Source organism: Python bivittatus, unplaced genomic scaffold (genome assembly GCF_059951505.1).
Source record: "Python bivittatus isolate LINGU-HERP-01145 unplaced genomic scaffold, Pbiv_v1 ctg000330_np1212, whole genome shotgun sequence".
In the NCBI taxonomy this organism is placed as follows: domain Eukaryota; kingdom Metazoa; phylum Chordata; class Lepidosauria; order Squamata; family Pythonidae; genus Python; species Python bivittatus.
The window spans coordinates 9169887-9189775 of NW_028277058.1; the positions used below are offsets into that span (position 1 = coordinate 9169887).

At 36.8% G+C, this 19889-nt stretch overlaps 1 protein-coding gene across 5 annotated transcripts in view; it reads left to right on the forward strand.

The window, feature by feature from the left end:
• Positions 1–19889, forward strand: part of TSPAN12 (tetraspanin 12) — a 61049-nt gene that overhangs the window by 36331 nt on the left and 4829 nt on the right. For all 5 annotated transcript variants that reach the window (XM_015887380.3, XM_088141689.1, XM_025164074.2 and 2 more), the window contains 3 exons: positions 3605–3679; positions 12841–12948; positions 16535–16678. In XM_015887380.3, the coding sequence (XP_015742866.1) occupies positions 3605–3679; positions 12841–12948; positions 16535–16678 (327 nt within the window). The remainder of the gene's footprint in view (positions 1–3604; positions 3680–12840; positions 12949–16534; positions 16679–19889) is intronic.

Sequence of the window (19889 nt, forward strand, 5' to 3'; positions counted from 1 at the left end):
GTGGGCAGTACATATCCCATTGTGTGCACGGAAGGGCTGTCTCAGTAGGACACACTCTTGGCTTATGTGCCCTACAGCACCCGTGCTCCCGAGCACCTACCCGTAGCACCCATCTACCCCCCATGGCACCTGCATACCTGCCCACACTCCCTAGCGGCTGCCCACAGCACCTGCCCATCACCCGGTGGCACCTGCACACCCAACCGTGCTCCCTAGCACCTGCTTGTGGCACCTGCCTACCCCCCCCCATACTCTCTAGCACCTGCCCACGTTTTAGTTTAACATATTCCCCAAAGCGCATACCTGGGGACTAAGATAGATGGATTAAATTATAGGAGAAGTAGATGAACATACAAAAAAATCTAGCCACCATTAAATCAGGAAACCAACAGAGGAGAGCATATATGAGCAAAAGCAAAGTTACACAACTGATCAAAGTAGCATTGAAAAGAAATGAAACTTCCCAAATGCTTATGCTTTCCCTGCCCACTTGACCATATGGTTTACTACTCTGAGGTCCTGCAGCCAACACTGCTTGGCTGTTCTGCCTCTCATTGGAAGAGCCCAGTGGCTTTAAGAAGCAATAGGGCTTTCCCCCAAATAGCAGTAAAGTGCTGTCATCCAGCAAAGCTTGCTGTCTTAAAGAAGTGCTGACTGACTGTCTTGGCAATTAAGGATGGTTTCTGTTGTCATGAGAATTTGGAGGAGGGAGGTGGGGTGGGGAACGTTTCCTATGGTTCCAGGAAGTGGCAGCAGAAGACCCACAGGTCTTTTCCAATAATTTCTCTGATCCTATGAAGTGGGGCTTGGAGTTGTGGAACCAAAGAAGCTGTTCTCTCCATTTCTTCTCCCTTGGGAAGGGAAGTGGTATGGAATGTGCTTGGCAGCCAGCAGCCCCACAATAAAGCTGCTTTTCTTCTAGAAGACCACTAGATATTTGTATAAACATACAGTTCCTAAGCTGGAAGGATGGGCAAATGTGGGCTGAAGAACAAGTTGAGCCCTACTTTCCTTCCTTGTGGGAATGGAAGCGTGGAATTTTTCTCTTCAACTGCCACTTTGTGGGGAAGCAGGTCATTTTGGTACCTGAGAACCGGCCCCCAAAAGACCTTGTCCTCCTCTCCCCACTTCTGCTGCAAGCCAGGGTTTGGCAAGTATAGCGGAAGAGATACAGCCACAATGGGAAAGCCCTGACTCTGTCATGGCCAAAAGGGAGATAGCCCTAAAAATCAATGGTCAGGAACCAGGTTAGGTTGCCCACAGCAGCCTCAGATGGCCAATAGGAGCTTCATACAATAACTTTGTTATGATGTGCTTCAGATGGGCCAGATGGGATGGCTTAGGCCAGAGGAAAACATTACTTTTGAACTGGAACAAGAAGCTGCCTATATGGTGGGTTGGGGATGGACTGAAGATGATAAATGCTTATAGGGCATTTTCACACCATGGCAAGCAGGAAAGATAGATGAGCCCATTGTCATCAACTGACCTGCATGCCCCTTAATCCACTACAGTATATTTACTTAAATTTGCTGTTCAAAATGCAATAAGTAATGTTTACTGAAGCTTGCTTCTGGTGCACTGAAGGTTTTATGCAAGATAGGGCTCTCCCTATTAGAATTTGGTCTCTGTTATTCTGGTATCCCTTGTATTCATAATTAGTGGGAATGGTAAATAAGAAAGCAGTAACATCTCCCTAAACTTCTGTGTACATCTTCTGCTGTTTTGACTTAGGAAAAAAAGCTTAAGGAATACGCTAGTATTATTAAAGTTTGCCAGCTCAAGTTCCCTTCAGTTGGAAGCTATCAGAAATAATTTCTTATACCTGTCCTGGAAGTTGATCTAATCAACAGATTGCTTAAGCTGAATTTTAAAAAGTTGAGGTAGCATAATGACTACAATTTGGTATTGTAAGACACAGGGCTTCTGTCTCATTAACTCATAAGGTGGCCTTCAGTAAAGCAGTGTGCCTCAGACCCACTCTCTGTCATATGAAGAATAATACTGACTGTCTTACTGACATAAGATTACTGGAAGTAGGAATGTGTACATTTGGGTATACTCTACAGATGTTGAGCTATTAATTGCATCATTCTTCTTAGTTTGCAATTTATCCCACTGATGCTGTTTACAGAGTAACGGTAACTACTAAGTGCAATTGTGGTTCAGTGATATTGTAGACTGAGGCCTTGCATGTTGATCATAAAAAGTAGAACTTAAACGTGGACAGTTTTGGTTATATAACATACTATCTAAAACTATGCCCCCAGCCCCATTCAGCCTTATTCATTAAAACTACCTTCTTGGTGACAAGTGTTACTGCAGTTCCATAAGCACCTTTGCAGCTTGGTTAATTTAGCAGAACAGCTGATCTTTTGCATCATTGAATATATCTCTGTCCATTGATTTCAGTGGACTGCATTTCAGAGTAACTCAACAGATTGGTTAATTTTACTTGTCTGTGTTGGAAATTCAAAGTTGATACAAGGAGCCATGGGGGAAAAGAACATTATTACCTGGGCCATATTGCCAGGGTTGAGGTGAATGTGATAAGTGGTATATTACGTCGCAGTTTTTGTGCTTTTACGTGGTCTTGTGCAAGTAGCACATGGACTTTGGACGTAATTTCATTTTTTTCATGTTGTACAAAACAGAATAATTATTTGATGCGAATGGTTTGTTATATACATAGAATCACGTCTGTAAATCAAGTCTCTTTTTATGTCTGCCATCTTACATTTTAGAAGTAAAAAGATCGTCTTCTTTAGAATCATGACTCCATGATTATCTTTTGGTATTCTGTGAAGGTTTTTATTTTTTTATAAAATTTCAGGGGCTTCAAGCAGCTTTTTAACTATTTCCATTTGCCCAGTCTGAAACCAAACTAGATGTGGACAAACTGGATGGATGCAAAGAAATAACAGTCTTGTAATGTGATTGATAACAGGGTTAGATCTGTGGGTGCCAAAATGGTTGTAAGGCTACCCCCAGGCATACTATTTGCATTGGAGGAAAATCTAATGCGAAGAATTGTCTTGGGAGGATTTTCATTGGAATCACTGCACTTCATTCCCACTGCCTATTTCCTTAGTGCTATTTTCCCCTATTTTTTCTGAGGCTGCTATTAAGGTAAAGAGTAAAGATACTTTTGAGTCAAGCTCCATTCCTGGTGGCTACATGAGCCCTCCCATGCAGTCTTCTCTTTGGAAAAGTGCAAAACTGTCTTGTTGTTGCCTCTTTGGTTCAGTTTTTTTTTTTTTTTAATTCTTAGTCTAGTCTAGGATTCTGTGGAAGTCTCTCATCCATGGCTTAGCCAAGCCTAACCCTTCTTAGCTTCTACAACCCTTCTACAACCACAACAAAAAAGAATATTCAGGAAATTAAAACTAAATTAGCTTTGTCCAATAATGCAGCACAAAATTTAGGTTACTATTTTAGATTGTTAAAATTGTCAAAAGCACGCTTTCCAGTTTAGCTGGTTTATGCTTTTGTTTAAGGGAGTTATATTTATTCTTTTGGGGGTTTATGGGTAGAAAAGACACCCTTCTAAGATGTGTTTTAGTTTAAAATAATAAAAAATGGAATGCTTTTTTGTGTTCTGCAGTATTTTGGAAGTTTGCTCGTGATATTCTGCGTTGAACTGGCCTGTGGTGTTTGGACCTATGAACAGGAAATTACAGTGAGTATGTGCGTATGAGGAAAAAAATTATCTTGTTCAGAGACTTTGATTCTATTAAATATTGAATTCTTGGTACAATTCCTTCCTTCAAATATGATGCTTCTTGAACATGAAAGTAAGTTATATGAAAATCACTTGTAATGAGCTTTAATGTGATCTGTTTGGGATTGTTCTTAGGTGCCTTGTTATATAAATGCAGATTTTTGTTCTACATTAAAAAAAATCTAGCCATTCCTTGGTTAGATAGCAGAGAAGTTCTGTTTTATTATTTTATTATATATTTATTATTTTGTTTTTGCTGTAGAAGCATTTCCTTTTTTAAATGTTTCCTGGAGCTAAATGCTGTAAGTAGGGCCAGATGTCAGCAGAGATGAATTTTTTGTCAGCTACTCTCTTAATAAGGAAGTGTTGATTCTGTTTTGTATCTGATATGACACATACAATAATAAATGTTGGAAATCTGAATCTCTGAGTTCTTTTTCTTTTTTCTTTAATTGCGCCAAATTTCCATTCAGAAGAATTTAACTTCACGGAGATATAAAAATATGGACTTGATTCATGTATTCAGAGAATTTTCAATGAACATGAATAAAAACTTAACATATACATAAAACTTGTATTCTGACTAAGTCTGTCTGCATTGGCTTCCTGTACAATGGAGGAACAAAATCTTCACCGTGTGACAGTTAAGAGCTGTGTTAATGGTCTACCTAACCATATAACCCACCAATCCAGTTTTGCATATTTAAACAAAATTCTTTGGGTTGGAAAATGTCATCCGTTTCAGTGGCACTTTCCATAATTGTTAAAGCCAACTGTGTGTGGAAACCACATTCATTGAAATCATTGCAGCATGCCTCTTCTTCCAGTGCTTCATTTCTTCTGAAGCTGAATCTTTATATTCTGTATTAGATGACCAGGCACTCACCCTAATCCAGATAACATTTGCTCTGTTTGGTGCTATTGGAACCATCAAAACAAGTTAGCAAAGTTGTGTTGGTCTCCAATATGAGAATTATAATATGATGTAGTGACTATTGTTGGACTAAGATTGGGGAGGCCCAGTTTAAAGTCCACCCTGAGCCATGGGAACTCACTGGGTGGCTTGTGCAGGTTCTCTTTCACAGCCCAACCTAACTCACTGTTGGGAAAAAATGAGAAGAGGCGGTGCTACGTACAGCGCCTTGAGCTCCTGGAGGGAAGATAGGATATCAATCCAGCAGATAAATGCATGCAGTCAATAAATATTGAGTGAGATGTAAGCCCTGGTGTGTTCATTAAAGTTTATTTCCAGAAAACCATCCATGCATCTGCAGCAAAACAGAACCATCCTATTTACGTCAAATGCAAAATTTTAAAATCATACATTAAAAAAAAAAATCTTATCAGGTTTATTTAGGATTAGTTATTAAAGTTGGATCAAGACTACAGTTTATTTGAGCAGTTTAATATTGTGTAGCAACCACACTTTTGAATGGATACTTTTCTGTAAATATAGATATTTGTGCTAAAACTGCAGCTGTGTCTAAGAAATTAAAGAGGCAATTCTGTCCTTTCCCTTTTCAGACTAGAAAAGTGATTCATTCTTGCAAGGGAAAAGTATAATTAGAATGAAGAAAACAAACTGGCATGTTATTGTGCTAGCTGTTGAATTCTCCTGTCTTCTTTTTCCATTTGGTACTTATTTATGAAGAGAATGAAAAGAGTTTTGTACAGAGTTGCTAAAATATATCAAACCCAATAACCTTTTTAACAGCAGTAAGCATTAGCACAATAATGTCATGGTGTTACTGCTCTTTCTTTCTTTCTTTCTTTCTTTCTTTCTTTCTTTCTTTCTTTCTTTCTTTCTTTCTTTCTTTCTTTCTTTCTTTCTTTCTTTCTTTCTTTCTTTCTTTCTTTCTTTCTTTCTTTCTTCTGGGACTGAAGGAATTTCTGGCACTTCCTTCAGCTGAAATTGCATGCTAACAGTTTTCATCAAAATTCATTTGCCTGCTATATGCATTCCACTGAGAGGCTATCATTCCAAATATAACTACAGTTAAAAATATTACTTTGTCGAAATGTCAGAATAAAAATGGAAGCATAGCTTCATGTGTTTCATTCACCCCATGAGTGCTGCTATCCTCCTCTGAGATTTTGATGAAGAAATGCTTTGAGAGAATTGAGGCTTCTTGGCAAGGGCTGCAAAGTGGATGCAAACAGATGCAAATGGAAAATGTTCACAAGGAATAGACATTTTTGTAGAAGGGTTAGGAGCTTCAGGAAGAGCCTCCCCAGTGGGCCTTACTCTAACTGGGCAGATGAACAGACAATGCCCCCAAGAAGGAGGATCAGCAAGGTCTAGGGGTCTGCAGGATGATAATGGCCCTCCTTTCGGTTGATGCTGGGCCTGTACAAAGGTCATCGCATTTCTCTATTATTTGGGGATCTCTAGCAATTACTATGTGGACTGTGTTCCTGTTTCTTCCATCCACACATCTGTAAAATGCTGTTACTAGCTTGCAAAGTCTATTGCTGGAAGTCACTCTGGATATGTTTTGAAATAAATATGTGTATATTTTAAAACAGGACAACAGAAAATATTACTTCAATGTAAAAGAACAAAAAGGAACTTGGTATCTGATTTGTCAACCAAGGAATGTAGACTATCCTCATTACTAATTTAATAAATGTATAAACTTGTATACATTGCATGGTTTTTTAAGATGCTTTAAAATACTTCCTGCTTCCCACTTTTATACTAGATATGCAGTACATTTTTTCTGATTTTAAATATTGCTTTGAATTATTTTGCTTGGATGAAGATGTAGTCAGCCTTATGTTCAGTGGGATTTAAGTTAGTTAAATTAGTACTTAAGCTTAGAAATTAGGAAAATGGACCGTTCTGAACTCATTGCATGGCACAGAGCATAACCTGAGGGCTCTGGGGCCAAGTTAGAGTGTTAATATTAGTCTATAAAACTTTGTTTTGTCTCTGAAAGTACTCCTCCATGAATATAGTGTTTAAGGTACTAGAAGTTCTAAATTCAGCCGTGGAGGCCCTGAGCTTGGTTCCATCAGTGGATATGGCTCAAGTGTGATGGTCTGGAGAAGGGCTTTGTAGTGGCAACATCCCAGGTGTAGAATATTCTTCCAAGGGAAATATGGCTGATCCTGCCCTTGTTTTAAATTACAACTGAAGATACTTATAGATGCAGGATAATAACTATTTTAGGACCACATAGTCTTTGGAAAATGAATATTCTTATATTTTTACTGTTTTGTTGTCTGGTTTTAGGATAGGTGTTTCTATTACTGCTTGTTGTTATTTTGCACATTAAAGATGTATTCTTTTTGTATACTTGTATGAGCAATTTCAAGGAAGAGTGATATAAAAATAAAATATTGACAGTAATATCAGTGGGACTGGTCTAACTAACACTGCATCTCAGTTCAAAATTTCATTTAAATCAAATGAAGTATATTTACAAAATAAATACATACCTGTGGTTGGATGAGTGGAATAGGAGTTTAATTTGCAGGACTATCCATTCAGCAAGTGGAATTCTACCCTCCAGAGTATAAGTTCCTTCCATTTACAAAATTAAAACTAGGATCAAACGTTTGGTTTTATTGTGTTCACTAGGCTTTTTATATTTTTTTAAATTTTATTTTAATCTTAGTTTGATCTTTTTTTTAAAAAAAAATAGCATTTTACTGTGAATACATCACAGATGCATTGTCCATGATGCATATTTATTTTGTTTTTTTCTTCAGTTGAAGTATTAATCATCATTTCTGTCCTTTCAACAATTTTTAATATTTGAAGGAAAAGCAAATTCATATATGAAGTAGTGTTTTGTGCTAACTACCTCCATAAATTTTGTCACATTGCAGTTTTCTATATTTGTTTATTTCTGCTTAATATGCAGATGTTTGTCCAAGCATGGCTTGTGTGTGTGTTTTCCCATTGATATGGGTATATGTAAAATACCTTGGAAACTTTCCTTATTTCTTTTTAGTATTTCCCTTTGTACTTACGTTATATTTAACTTACACACCTTAATTGTCTCCATCTGTTGTAAAAGCCAATCTTTTGTCTTTGTCGCCCTACTTTCAAAGATTTGTTCGTTCTGTATACAGTATATTACATTCAGTATACTTACCTTGGACTGATGTCACAGCTTTCCCCAATTTAGCATCCTTCAGATGAATTGAAACTGAAACTTTCAGAAATCCTAGACAATCACTGATCTACCAAATCAGTGGTTTGCGGAAATCCAGTCTAAGTAAATATGTCTATAATTATTGGTGATATTCTGCCTCTCCCCCTGGTATTGTTTTTATATTCTTGATTTTAGGCAGTTATTTTTGATTACTTTGAATTTTTTTTTAATTCTTGTAAACCACCTTGAGTTGAATTGATTGGCCAGTATAGAAGTATGTGTAATGCCTAAATGTTATCTAGAAATATTTATGATTATTTTCTTTCTGATTTCTTTTTCTACACATTGCCTTGGTATTTTATTAATGTAGAGAAATGACACTTGAACTGAACATCCCTTTGCCATTTGTCAGTATATATACTGCCTTTCTTCTATCACTGAGGTATATGTGGGATTCTCAGAAAGTCTCCTATCCAAGCATTGAGTAAATTGTATCATTTCAGCAAATACATTTGCCATTTGTTTACAGATTACAGCTCATGGTTTAAACAGGGGTCAGGCATATAGTGTTCCAGATATGTTGGGAACCAGTCCTCATTAGCCTTGGCCAACATGGTCAACAGTCATGGATGATTTACATAGAATCCAGCTATATCTTGAGGGCTACAATTCTCCACATCTGGTTTAGAAGTTAACTTACTACATCTCCTTATCTCCTGTATTAAACCATTTGTTATTCAGAAGAAACCAGGATCAAACTGATTTTAAATCCAGGTTTAATCTCCATTGCTAGTATATTGACCATGATTCCCCAGATCCAGGGGATAGTTAAGCTTTCCATTATTTCCCATGGCATATAAAAGAGGAGAGGAAAGACAAAGGAGGAAGTGTGGCTGGGCTGGGGTGCGCTGCTCTAGTTTGCCATCATAGCAGGAAAACCTTGTTTCCTATTAGAACAGAACTGAACTGATTCATTTTTTGTAGGAAATAATATAAAATGTTTAACCAGGAAGATGTGTTGCTTCATTCACAGTGGTTGCTATTCATTGCAGAGGCTTTAAGTCAATACTGGGAAGAACGTTTATTTTTCGATACTAGTTTTGTGAAACAATTGAATTTAAGGAAGATACTGGGCCAAAGTCAATCTATGCTGTATCACAATTTGATGTCAATTTAGTGGAAACCTGAATGCCCAAAGAAGAGCTTTTTAATGCAGGCATTTATAAACCTTTTAAAAAATGGGAAAAAAAGGAAAGGGCTGATTTGTTTCTTATTTGACAAATGATACTTTTCATGTAGAATGTAGTTTTGCATTCAATATATTCCATGTATAAACTTGTGGGAAAGAACATGAAAAACATATGCTGGTTTAAGGTTAGGCCTGGGCATTTTTGGAAATAAATAAATTTTATTTAGAAGTCCAGAAAAGTTTGTGTCTACTTGATATGAAAACACTGATAATAACGAAATCATGTAAACTTATCTTCATTCTGGAACCTCCAGATAATTTCTTGCAGTATGCTGTTTTCTTCACTATAAAAGTATGTAATTTTTTTTAAAAAATGCATGCTGTTATCTTTTTATTGTATGTGGGGAAATTATTGGGATTTGAAGGGTGCCCCTAGCAAAGAAGGACTATGGATATATGTTCACAATTTCTTTCAATCACTTGCATTGCAGGTGAAATCAGGGTATAAATAAATAAGTGTGAACATCACCACTACTGAACAGCAACATTTTTACCTGAGATGCCAGCTGGTAGTTACAAAGGTGTTGTGTAGATGACCAGACATTCCCTGAAATCTCCATTTAAATTTAAGATTGAAATTTCAGTTGTGTTGCTTAGACGCTAGGTTAGATTAAGCTCCTCTTTTTCCAGGTTTACGTGTGTTGATCTTTACAAAACAGGAGGGCTTCCAGCAAGAGAGCTTAGCTAACCAATTAATTCCATGTGTAGCTGCAGCAGAATACCCTCAGGTGACCCAGCAGATAGTACTGAAATGTACTCTCCAGTTTCCTCTGAGATTGTCATTTAACATAGTACTCAATGTCATGGCATGGTAATTTCATTTTTACTACACAATTAATTAATAGGAAGCATAACTACCAACAGGAAACAATTCTTTTTCCTCCCTGCCTCCCTCTCTCTCTCATACACAAAATGCATATATACTGTTAATATAAATGGGACAACAAAACCTAACCGATATTAACCAAGGATCCCCACTCCACTAGCCAATATGTCAGCTACATGGACGTAATATTAAAGTAAACAAAACCCCTGTGCTGTGAGCAGAAGTTTGAGGAAGAACTAGCAAAGCTGAATAAGAGCAGAGGATGCAACCAACCATCCTACCCTGAAAGTTTTGAAATTTCCATAGTCCTAATCATGGGTTTCTCCTGAACATCTGTTTGACCTCTCTGAAAACTCTATACTGAACTTGATAGCTTCTTGGTCTGATCCAGTAGGACTCATATATCCTTATATGTTGTGAAAACTTGGTGAAAAGTAAAGACAAAGTCTATTGTACCATCTGTTTTCAACTTCGATGATTTTGCTTTTTCAGATTTTTTTTTTCTTTTAACTCATTATGTCATATGGAGAGACTGGGAAAAGGAGGAGAGATTTTCTAGATTTCAGTTTGGTTTCATGCATGGCTATGGAATAGAAGCTTCCTTGGGCAGCTTGTGGGATGATCTGAGCTGGGAAATGGACAGGGGGAGTGTACCTCTAGTGGTCCTCTTGGACCTCTCTGTTGATAGTTTTTGATACCATCAGCTATGGTATCTTCCTGGTATCTACCTTCCACTCCTTTTCATTTAACACAGATGAGGGAGTGGTGTTCTGAACCTGTAGTTGGGCAGGGTAATGGACTGGATGGGGGGCAATAAACTGAGACTCAATCCAGACAAGACAGAGATACTCTTTGTGGACAGATACTTAGCATCTAAGTGACATCCTGCCTGTCCTGGAGGGGTCCACACTAGCCCTAAAGGATGTGGCTTAGGACCAGGAATGCCTTCTCCTGTATCTACCTCCCCAGACTTTAAGATCATCTAATGAGGACCTTCTGCAGGTCCCTTTGCCAAAGGAGGTAAGGAAGGAGAGTTTTTTTGTGGTGACACTCCATTTATGAAAGACCCTCCCCAGAGACGCTCAACTGGTATCCACGTTAGCATCATTTCAGTGCCAGTGAAGCCCCTTTCATTTCCCCAGGTTTTTTAACTGGCTTTTCATTGCATTTTAATTCATGTTTTAATGTCTGAATGACTACCTTGCAGCTGTCTAGTTTGTATGGTGTTTTTATTTTATTGTACATGCTTCTATTCAGATTGTATTTTTAGTGTGTTTTATTGTAAACTGCCCAGAAAGCTTTGGCTGTTGGGCACTTAAAACATTAATAATGTTTTAAATTAATAAAGGCCATGGAAATGAGTTCATCTAAATCTGAAGATACCTGCAACTCAACTGGGAAAGGATATCATCTAAATTATTACACAGTGTCTATTCCACCACCCGTGCCCGCAAAAAAGAAAAAGAAAAAGAAAAAAAAGCTAACCTAGTAATCTGAATGCAACAATAGATAAATAGCCAACAGTGATTATATAAACAGCTATCAAAATCAGCCTTAATTCAAAGTATTACTGGGTTGAAAGAAGCAAAATTTGGCTTAACTTTATTCATTCTCTAATGCAGATCATGGTACATGAAAATCATAGAATCATGTTGTTAGAAAGTACTTTAAAGGCCATCTAGTTCAGTCCCCTGCTCAGTGCAGGATCCACTGGAACATCTTTGACCTCATGTGGCAACCTGTTCCTCCTTATGTCAAGCCTGAACCTGCTTTTTTATAGTTTTAATCCATTGGTTCTGATCCTGTCTTCTTGGGCAGTATAGAATAAGTCCATTCCTTCTTCCATGGAAAAACTCTTCAGATATTTGAACACTGCTATTGTATGTTGTCTCAGTGATTTCTTCTGTAGCCATGTTCCTCAACATAGGAGTTGGTTTCCAGATTCCTTAATGTCTTGATTGTCTTCCTCTAGACTTGTTCCAATTTGTCCATGTCCTTTTTTAATTATGGTGCCCTGTCACAGATGCAATATTCCCAGTGGGATCTGACTAGGGTGAAGTGGAATAATAACTTCCCATAATCTGGACTCTGTGTTCCCTGTTAAAGAACCCAAGGTAGCATTTGACTTTTTAGCAGTTGGCTCATGTCTAGCTTATGATCACCAAACACACCTAGATGTACATCTAAAAGTGGTATTACCTTTTGAAATTGAAATTGGAAATAAAATACTTTCTTAGCACCCAGTTAGTGTGTCTTGCAAATGTGAAAAGGAATATGCTTTTGAAGTATTAATGTTGCAAAATTTATAATTTACTTTTAAAAAAGCAATCAATAGAATAAATACAATGAAATTATATATCAACATATTGATGCATTTCATACTCAACATCGAAGTCAATTGATTATTTTATTGGTTTATTCCTTTGATCAGCTCTTGCATTGGCTAAAAAAACAATAGCCATGTGTTTGAGGGTTTTATTTATTGAAGGGTCTACTTCCTCTAGAAGATAAATGAATCTGCTGAATATTTGGAGCTCTAATCAATAACATTAACATTGTAAATGTTATTGGAGCAAGAATACATTATTTTTCTGTAATGAAACATCAAGCTCAAGCTCACACTGAGCAACTGATACTGCAAATTTCTCTCATGAAGATAGCCTTGAAAAGGAGATAAGGATTGCATGTGAATACAATTTGAAAAACGCTAGATGAATATGTTATGGTTATATATAAACATATTTACATTAATACCCTTACTTTATGGCTCATGGTCTGAGGAAAGGAAATTTTCTCTCTTTGCAGCTATTCCACTTCAGAAAGTAGCTCAGAAGCGTATTTAACAAGCAATTTCTGCAGTTGCTGTTATGTTTACAGTTTTCTGTTTTCTGTTTTCTCTATTGTGGTGGTTGAACATTCTTTTAATTTTTTTTCCCCTCAGGTCCCTGTACAGTGGTCAGATATGGTCACTTTAAAAGCCAGAATGATAAATTATGGCTTACCTCGTTATCATTGGCTTACCCATGCTTGGAATTTCTTCCAGAGAGAGGTAAGTGATCAAGCAATCAATCATGTCTATGAATTAATAAATTGCATTTTTATGTAGTCAAATTAAATGAGCTAGATGTGGATTTTTAATTATCTTTTTATAGATAATAGTACCTTACAATTGTAAATGTGATGGACAATAATTCATAACTAATTCTAATACATTAATCAATAAAATGAATAATCTTCCCCCACCTCTTGTCATATTATAGTTAAGCAAGTTAAGTCAAGGATAAACAACAAGGGAAGGCAAATACTGATTTTGCCCTGATTTTGAGTGTGCCTGAAGCTGAGCCCAGTCCAACATACAGGATTAGTATGTCTCATGAATCAACTTACCAGGCTATCATGCATCATTCAATAGGACATGGTTAAAATCCTGATTTTGTTCTACATGTGAACTGAGCCATATAGTACTGGAGTTTGTGACCTTCAGCCTGAATCAGGATGGTAATATTACTCTTCATAGGTAAAAGGAATGATCTGCATATGTTACGGAAAGGAAAAAAAACTTAACATGTACCTGGTGAAAATATCTCACATTCTTTGAAGGCTTTGATTTAAAATGGATTTGAAAGCTTTAGGGTTTAAAATTGAGCTCTGGGAGTAAAGTTTAAGAAAGCCTAATTATTTCCAGACAATCACAAGCGAGGTTTCCAAGGATTGCTATTCTGTGATAGAGGCCAGTTTTATTTCTTGCATGAAACTGAAGGTGAGAACAGCAGCAATTTGTACGTTAATGGAGGCAGGGGCCCAGAAGTATATTTTGATTTTTAAAAAGAATGAATCATTATATAGCAAATATATGAAGTCCGCATGATAAAAGCCATCAATTCCAGAAACTTGTTTGCAGGCCAGACACAGACAGTTTAATTGGGTGTCATTCTCTTGCTGTACTTGAAATCTGTTACAGTAGTACAGATTTTCTGTGTATTTAAAAGTTTCCTGGCTGAATTTGATAAGTTTGTTTTAGAAACAACTAAATAAGGGGTGGGAGGGACAATTAATGAATTACATTCTTCAAAAGCTGTGAGGTTAACCATTAAGGAAAAAACAGAGCCATGGTTGGTCTTTTTTTTGGTGGGCAGGAGGGAAAGAAGCCTGAAAAAAAATCTAGTTTGTTTATCCTGAAAAAAGATGGTCTTATTCTCTTTGTACTCTGGTGTCTTCTTTTAACAACTGCAACCTTAATGGGTGGTAGGTTTCTATGTTCTGAAATTGTTACAGAGAGAGCACTTGTGGTGAGAACCTGTCATCAGTGCTAATTACAGTTCACTTTTTTCCTGTTTCATTGAGCAAATGAGAAGACTATATCCCTTATTCTTACACAGATAGCAGTAAATGTGCAGTAAATTTTAAGGAAGAAATAAACATTCCTTAGTGGCTTAGTTTAATTTTATTTTTTTGGAGTAGGTCTCTGATGTAACCTTAATATTCAGTGCATCCACTAAAAGATTATGATTATTATTAGACTATTGTTATATTGTAAACTTTTTAAAATTTTACTATCTGTATGCTGCCTGTAGTCTGCTTGAACTTAATTGGCAGATAAGCCTTGTAAATACATAAATGCTAACTATGGACATGCCAAAATCACTTACTTGGACACACATGAGAATTGGTAGAAGAGAAGGACGCTATTACAAAGCAAGGACCAGGTCCAGAAGTACAGAAGACAGGCTTATGCCACCACTGTATTGAACACAAATCTAAACAAAATTTCTTCAAGATCATCTTTCTATTCAGAGAAATTGTATGTGTTTATCCAATTTCCCAGTTGCCCTGTAACCAGTGCTTTCCAAGTGATCTACAAAGCTATTCATAAAACAAATCTATAAAACACAGCTAAATACAATAGATACAGATCAGACATATCAAAATACAAGACAATGATGACCATGTGTAACAAAACAGAGTAAAAGAGAAAACTAAAAGAAATTTCATATTTTTGTATCATCCCTACATTTTACCCCAGTCAGATCCATATATGCAGTTCTCAATTGTACTGTTTTATTCAAATAAAAAGTCATATTGAATGTATTATTCGGCCTCTGACCACATATAACATGTGTTGTTCTAAAATATGGATCCCAATGGGCCATTTGTCTAATGTTTGGTTCTTTACTATACAACTGGCATTCAAATAATATATGTGCTATGTCTTCCTATCTCTGGGACACCAGAAATACATGTATGTTCATGGCAAGGAACTTGGTCAAACTTTCTATATTTAACCATTGTATCTAACAGCTCTAATCTCATTTGAGCAAGCGCCCTCCTAATATACTTGGACATTTTCGTGTTTAAATATTTTTCCATTTTAAAGGTGCATTTATAGTGGCACACCCATTTCAATGTGCTGGCCTTACTAAAGGTGGCTATATCTCTTTGAGCTTCTATACCCAAAACTCTTTGTGTGGTAGACATTTAAACTTGTCCAGAGACAGTTGGACAAGATACAGAAAGGCCATAATTCCTCATATAATTTGCATGTTGTATAGTCTCTATTTGAGATTTAGTCTGTTCTATCAGACACAGTTTTTGGAGTTTTTGTTAATACTCAGAAACCCAGCAAAGATTTTTACTCCTCCAGCCTCTTGTTATATATCATTTAGAAATCTAGATTCTGTCATGAGGGTTAGAAACTTGTTCTTGGAAAATGAAAAAGTTGAAATTGTCAAAAAAAAGAATTACTTTGATCCAATCCTAATAGCACAGAAGTGACAATTTATTAATAGATATTTCCTTCCATAAGCCTTCTGTAAATTATGCCCAAACTCCAATAGCATTCTCTTGCCAAATATGCAAATTTAGCTTTTGAAACAGACATACTTGTGAAATGCATTCCAGGCCCAAAACGATTTTTAGGTGGCTTAATTAGAAAAGCTGACTTACAGTTTTAGGGATAAAACTAATTTGGTGTATTTCCCATTTTAACATTATGCTATTTTTGACCACTTACTGCTTAACTTTTGAAAGTATTTAGAATTCACTTGGTTTACACTTTAGTGGGCACCTACCCCTTTATTTCACTAAAAGCACATAATTTTAGCTGGGAAAGGATTTTTTTTAAAAAAAGTTTGGGGCCCTTTTCTGGCTGTTTTGCTATAAAGACAACACTGATTTCCTAATAGGCATGCCAGGTTTTTGTTTTTGTTTTTGTTTTCTGTTTGTTTGTTTTTTGTTTTGTTTTTAAAGCAGAGGCTTTGCTTACCAAGATGAGTCACAATGGGAAACAATGGCCTTGAGGTTTGGAGGATAACTTTCACATTTGTATTTTGGGAAGAATCTCATTTAGGTTTTCTTGAAGTTTACACAACACCTCATCTATCTTCAGACACATAAGTGATTTATGTAGTTCAATCAAAATGGAAGAAGTACAAGTGGAAGGATAAGATTATGTTTGGCTTGGATAATGTACCGAGCTATTTTTCTTTTCATCTCTAAAGAGGCATTGTGTCTTCTAGAATATCGATATTCAGAATAAGGTTTCCTTTAGAAAAGATGCAGGCTGGAATGCAACTCAAGATTGTTCATAGCATTCTGTGGTCCTTGAGCATCATGGTTGGGCAACGATTCTTTTGCAGTTTAAATGCTGTGGAGTGGTGTATTTCACGGATTGGCTGGAAATGACAGAGATGGATTGGCCTCCTGACTCCTGCTGTGTGAGGGAATTCCCAGGATGCTCTAAACAGGCACATCATGAAGATCTTAGCGACCTTTACCAGGAGGTAAGACATTAAACAAAAAACTGCATCTGAGCCTGGGAACTGTGTGTTGTATTTGCTGTGGCTGCTTTCCACCTGCAATATAACCACATCACCCTAAAGTCTTCTGCTACATGAGGACATTGATAGGGGTACTTAGACTTTGTTTTTTATGACAGGGATGAGCATCCATGAGAAATGGTTTACATGCAGTCCCTCAGCACTCCTTCGGGGGCATTCAGAGCTCCCCCAGAATAGGTAGGAAAACGATGATTGAGGTTGGGAGGATTTTAAGGGGTCACATGGATATTTTCAGCCTTAACCCCTCCAATTCCAAACCCTTCCAGAAAAAGGGCTACAAAAGTTGGTCCTTCTCACTTTGATGATGTCATGATCTTTCTAATACATCCCTTGTGGCCTTCAGGGGCCAAACAAATTTAAAGTCCAATCCTGGGCCATTTTCTATAAGGAAATGAGTTATTTTTCTGTATTATAGGTTCTACTGGAGCATAACAAGGTCCTGCCTGGTTTTGTTCTGATCCAGGAAGACCACAAACAAGGCACAAGTAGTGTTCCCTAGTAGTGGTATTTAAATGTATGCTCTTTATGAACTTGGAGATAGTACTGCCACCATGGCCAACAGCCATTGATAGCCTTACTCTTGGTTAATTTGAAAATTCAAGTTAAATGCTTCATGGGCAGCTCATACAGAGCTGGCTTTTCTGCTGAAATAGAGTCAGTCTTCTGAAGATAAAATTGGCATGACCCTTATGTTTTTTAATTCCCCTCTTCTAGCAGGATACTATTGAAATATTGCTATTAGTGCCACTGTTAATCCAGCCAATAATCAAAATTCTTTATAAAGGAACATAAAACATTAAGGTATATTTAAAATTCAGTAAAATACCTTAATGAATGGGAAGTTTGATTACATAGCCAAATGTCCTAACCTGTCTTCCTGCCCATGTGTTTGGTCATCCTCTATTAGAAACCTTTTAAAAAAATTCCACCTTACTGTTGTACATTATGATAAGACTACGAGCTACAGACATTGGCTAATAGCTTCAACAAATTAGATTTCTGCTCTTTTTATCCTCGTTCTTCATACTTCAATCATCTAAGTACAGGATTTTGTCTGAGGTTGAAGATGAACTATTAACCTTTTAATTTGACAGCTGTTAGTGACTTGTTATAGGAGACACAATAAGTGGGGTTTTTTTCTCACTTGCCACAAGCTTCCAGTATTCCTAAAAACCCAAACAAAGCAAAGAAAAAACAAGTGTGAGAGATGTATGTTGCATTGGCCTTTTGAATTTCCACCATTAGAAATCTGGAACCCTTTTATTCAATTTCATGCTGTTTTCTCTTCATTCCTTTTCTCTTCTGCCTTTAAAACAAACTCTTCTAATCATTTCGAATGTTTATTAAATGTCTGGATCAGGACTTGAAATTTAGTCTACTTTTTGAAATCTACAGAGAATTGGCTTACTGATTTCAATGGAAAATAAATGTGAATACGTTAAAAGGTTTGTGGTAAAAAGGAAAAAAAATGTTAATGACTTGGACTTTTAAAATTGTGTAACTAGCATTGCTCAAAAGCAGCCTTCTAGTAACATATCTGATTACTTACGTCTATTTTTATGTAAGAATTATAATCCAATCCCCTTTCCAGGTTGGCAGGATGTCGTTGAAGTATAATTAAAAATACATTCAAAAATCCAGAATTAGCATGGGATTTTTTTTTAAAACCTTCTCTAGTACTGAAAGGTCACAAGAACATGCACAAGACAAAAGCAAATCTCAGTGAACAGATTGTTTCATAGACAAGACATGACAATTGAGAAGGTCTTTTCTTCAAACCTCTGTGGGTGGATATATCTGGAGGAAGTCAGTTGGAAAATGATACAGGTAGTCCTTGGTTAATGACTACTTGTTAACTGTTCGAAGTTATGACGGCACTGAATGAGGAGACATATGGCCAGTCCTCAAAGTTAAGGCCATTGCAGTGTCCTTGTGCTTGGCAACCGGCTCGCAATTATGACAGTCATAGCGTCCCGCAGTCACATGATCACCATTTATAACTTCCCTGCCAGCTTCCAACAAGCAAAGTCAATGGGGAAGGTGGCAGGAGGTCACAAATGGCAATCATATGATGTCAGGCTTAACAACTGTGGAGGATTCGCTTAACAACCACAACCAGAACTGCCGGAACTGCCATTGTAAGTTAGCACAGTCACGTGACATCACCCTTTGCAACTGCATTGCTTAGCGACAGTTGCTGGTCCCAATTACCGTTGTTAAGTGAGGACTACTTGTATTAGCATATTGAAAAATCCTTTAGATGCCTGGATCCCAAATTGAATATGGATTTGAGAAGAAAGCACTTGCTAGCTGAAAATAAAACATTTCCTCACAGATGTTAGATGGATAATGTTGTCATAGACCCATGATTGTTATAGCAGTCATACAGTCTGAAGATCTGGGCTACCTGTATGTACTCTTCCTTGGGGATCTGTCCCTCTTTCTGTGATGTGTGTCTCTTTTCATATCTTCACAGAACCTTTTGTGCAGCCATGTTGGCAGCTTGTACTCTGCTTCATTCTTTGATCTTCATTGGAATTGTTTGTGATTGTTCAGTGCTTCCTTTTTTTAAGAGCTTCTATTCATACATACGCCTTTTCCCGTAGCTTTTTTGCTACAACTTGCTATTTCTACACTTATTAAAATTGGTACAGATGCTGGATTAACTAAAGCCCCTCATCACTTTAATTTTGTTTTTCTCTATTATTTGCATTTTCTTTTGGAAAGCCTTTTCCACAGCTTTTCCTTAGTTGGACAGGCAGTAGTAAATAGTACTGCTTTTATTGGTTCTCTGATTTATTTTAACACAGATGCTCTGTACAGTATTGCAAAATTAATTTGTTTGGATTTCTGAGCAGGTATTGATACTTTTAACATAGAGTGGAATTTTTCCTCCTTTTCTGTTCTTTTGAACAAAATGTATTCTTCCATTGATATATTTCAATCGTGAGAGTCATTGCATCAGGTCTTCATTATACCTATTAAATCATATATGTTTTCTTCCTAGTATGAGTTCAAGCTCATTTTGTTCCTTTCCCATACTCGGAACACTAGCAATGAAGGCTATGCACAGCTAATGTTCTGTGTGATTGTTTTTTTTTTTTTAATGCTCTAATAGGCCTCATTACTGCAAAACTTTCATTTTCTTTTATAG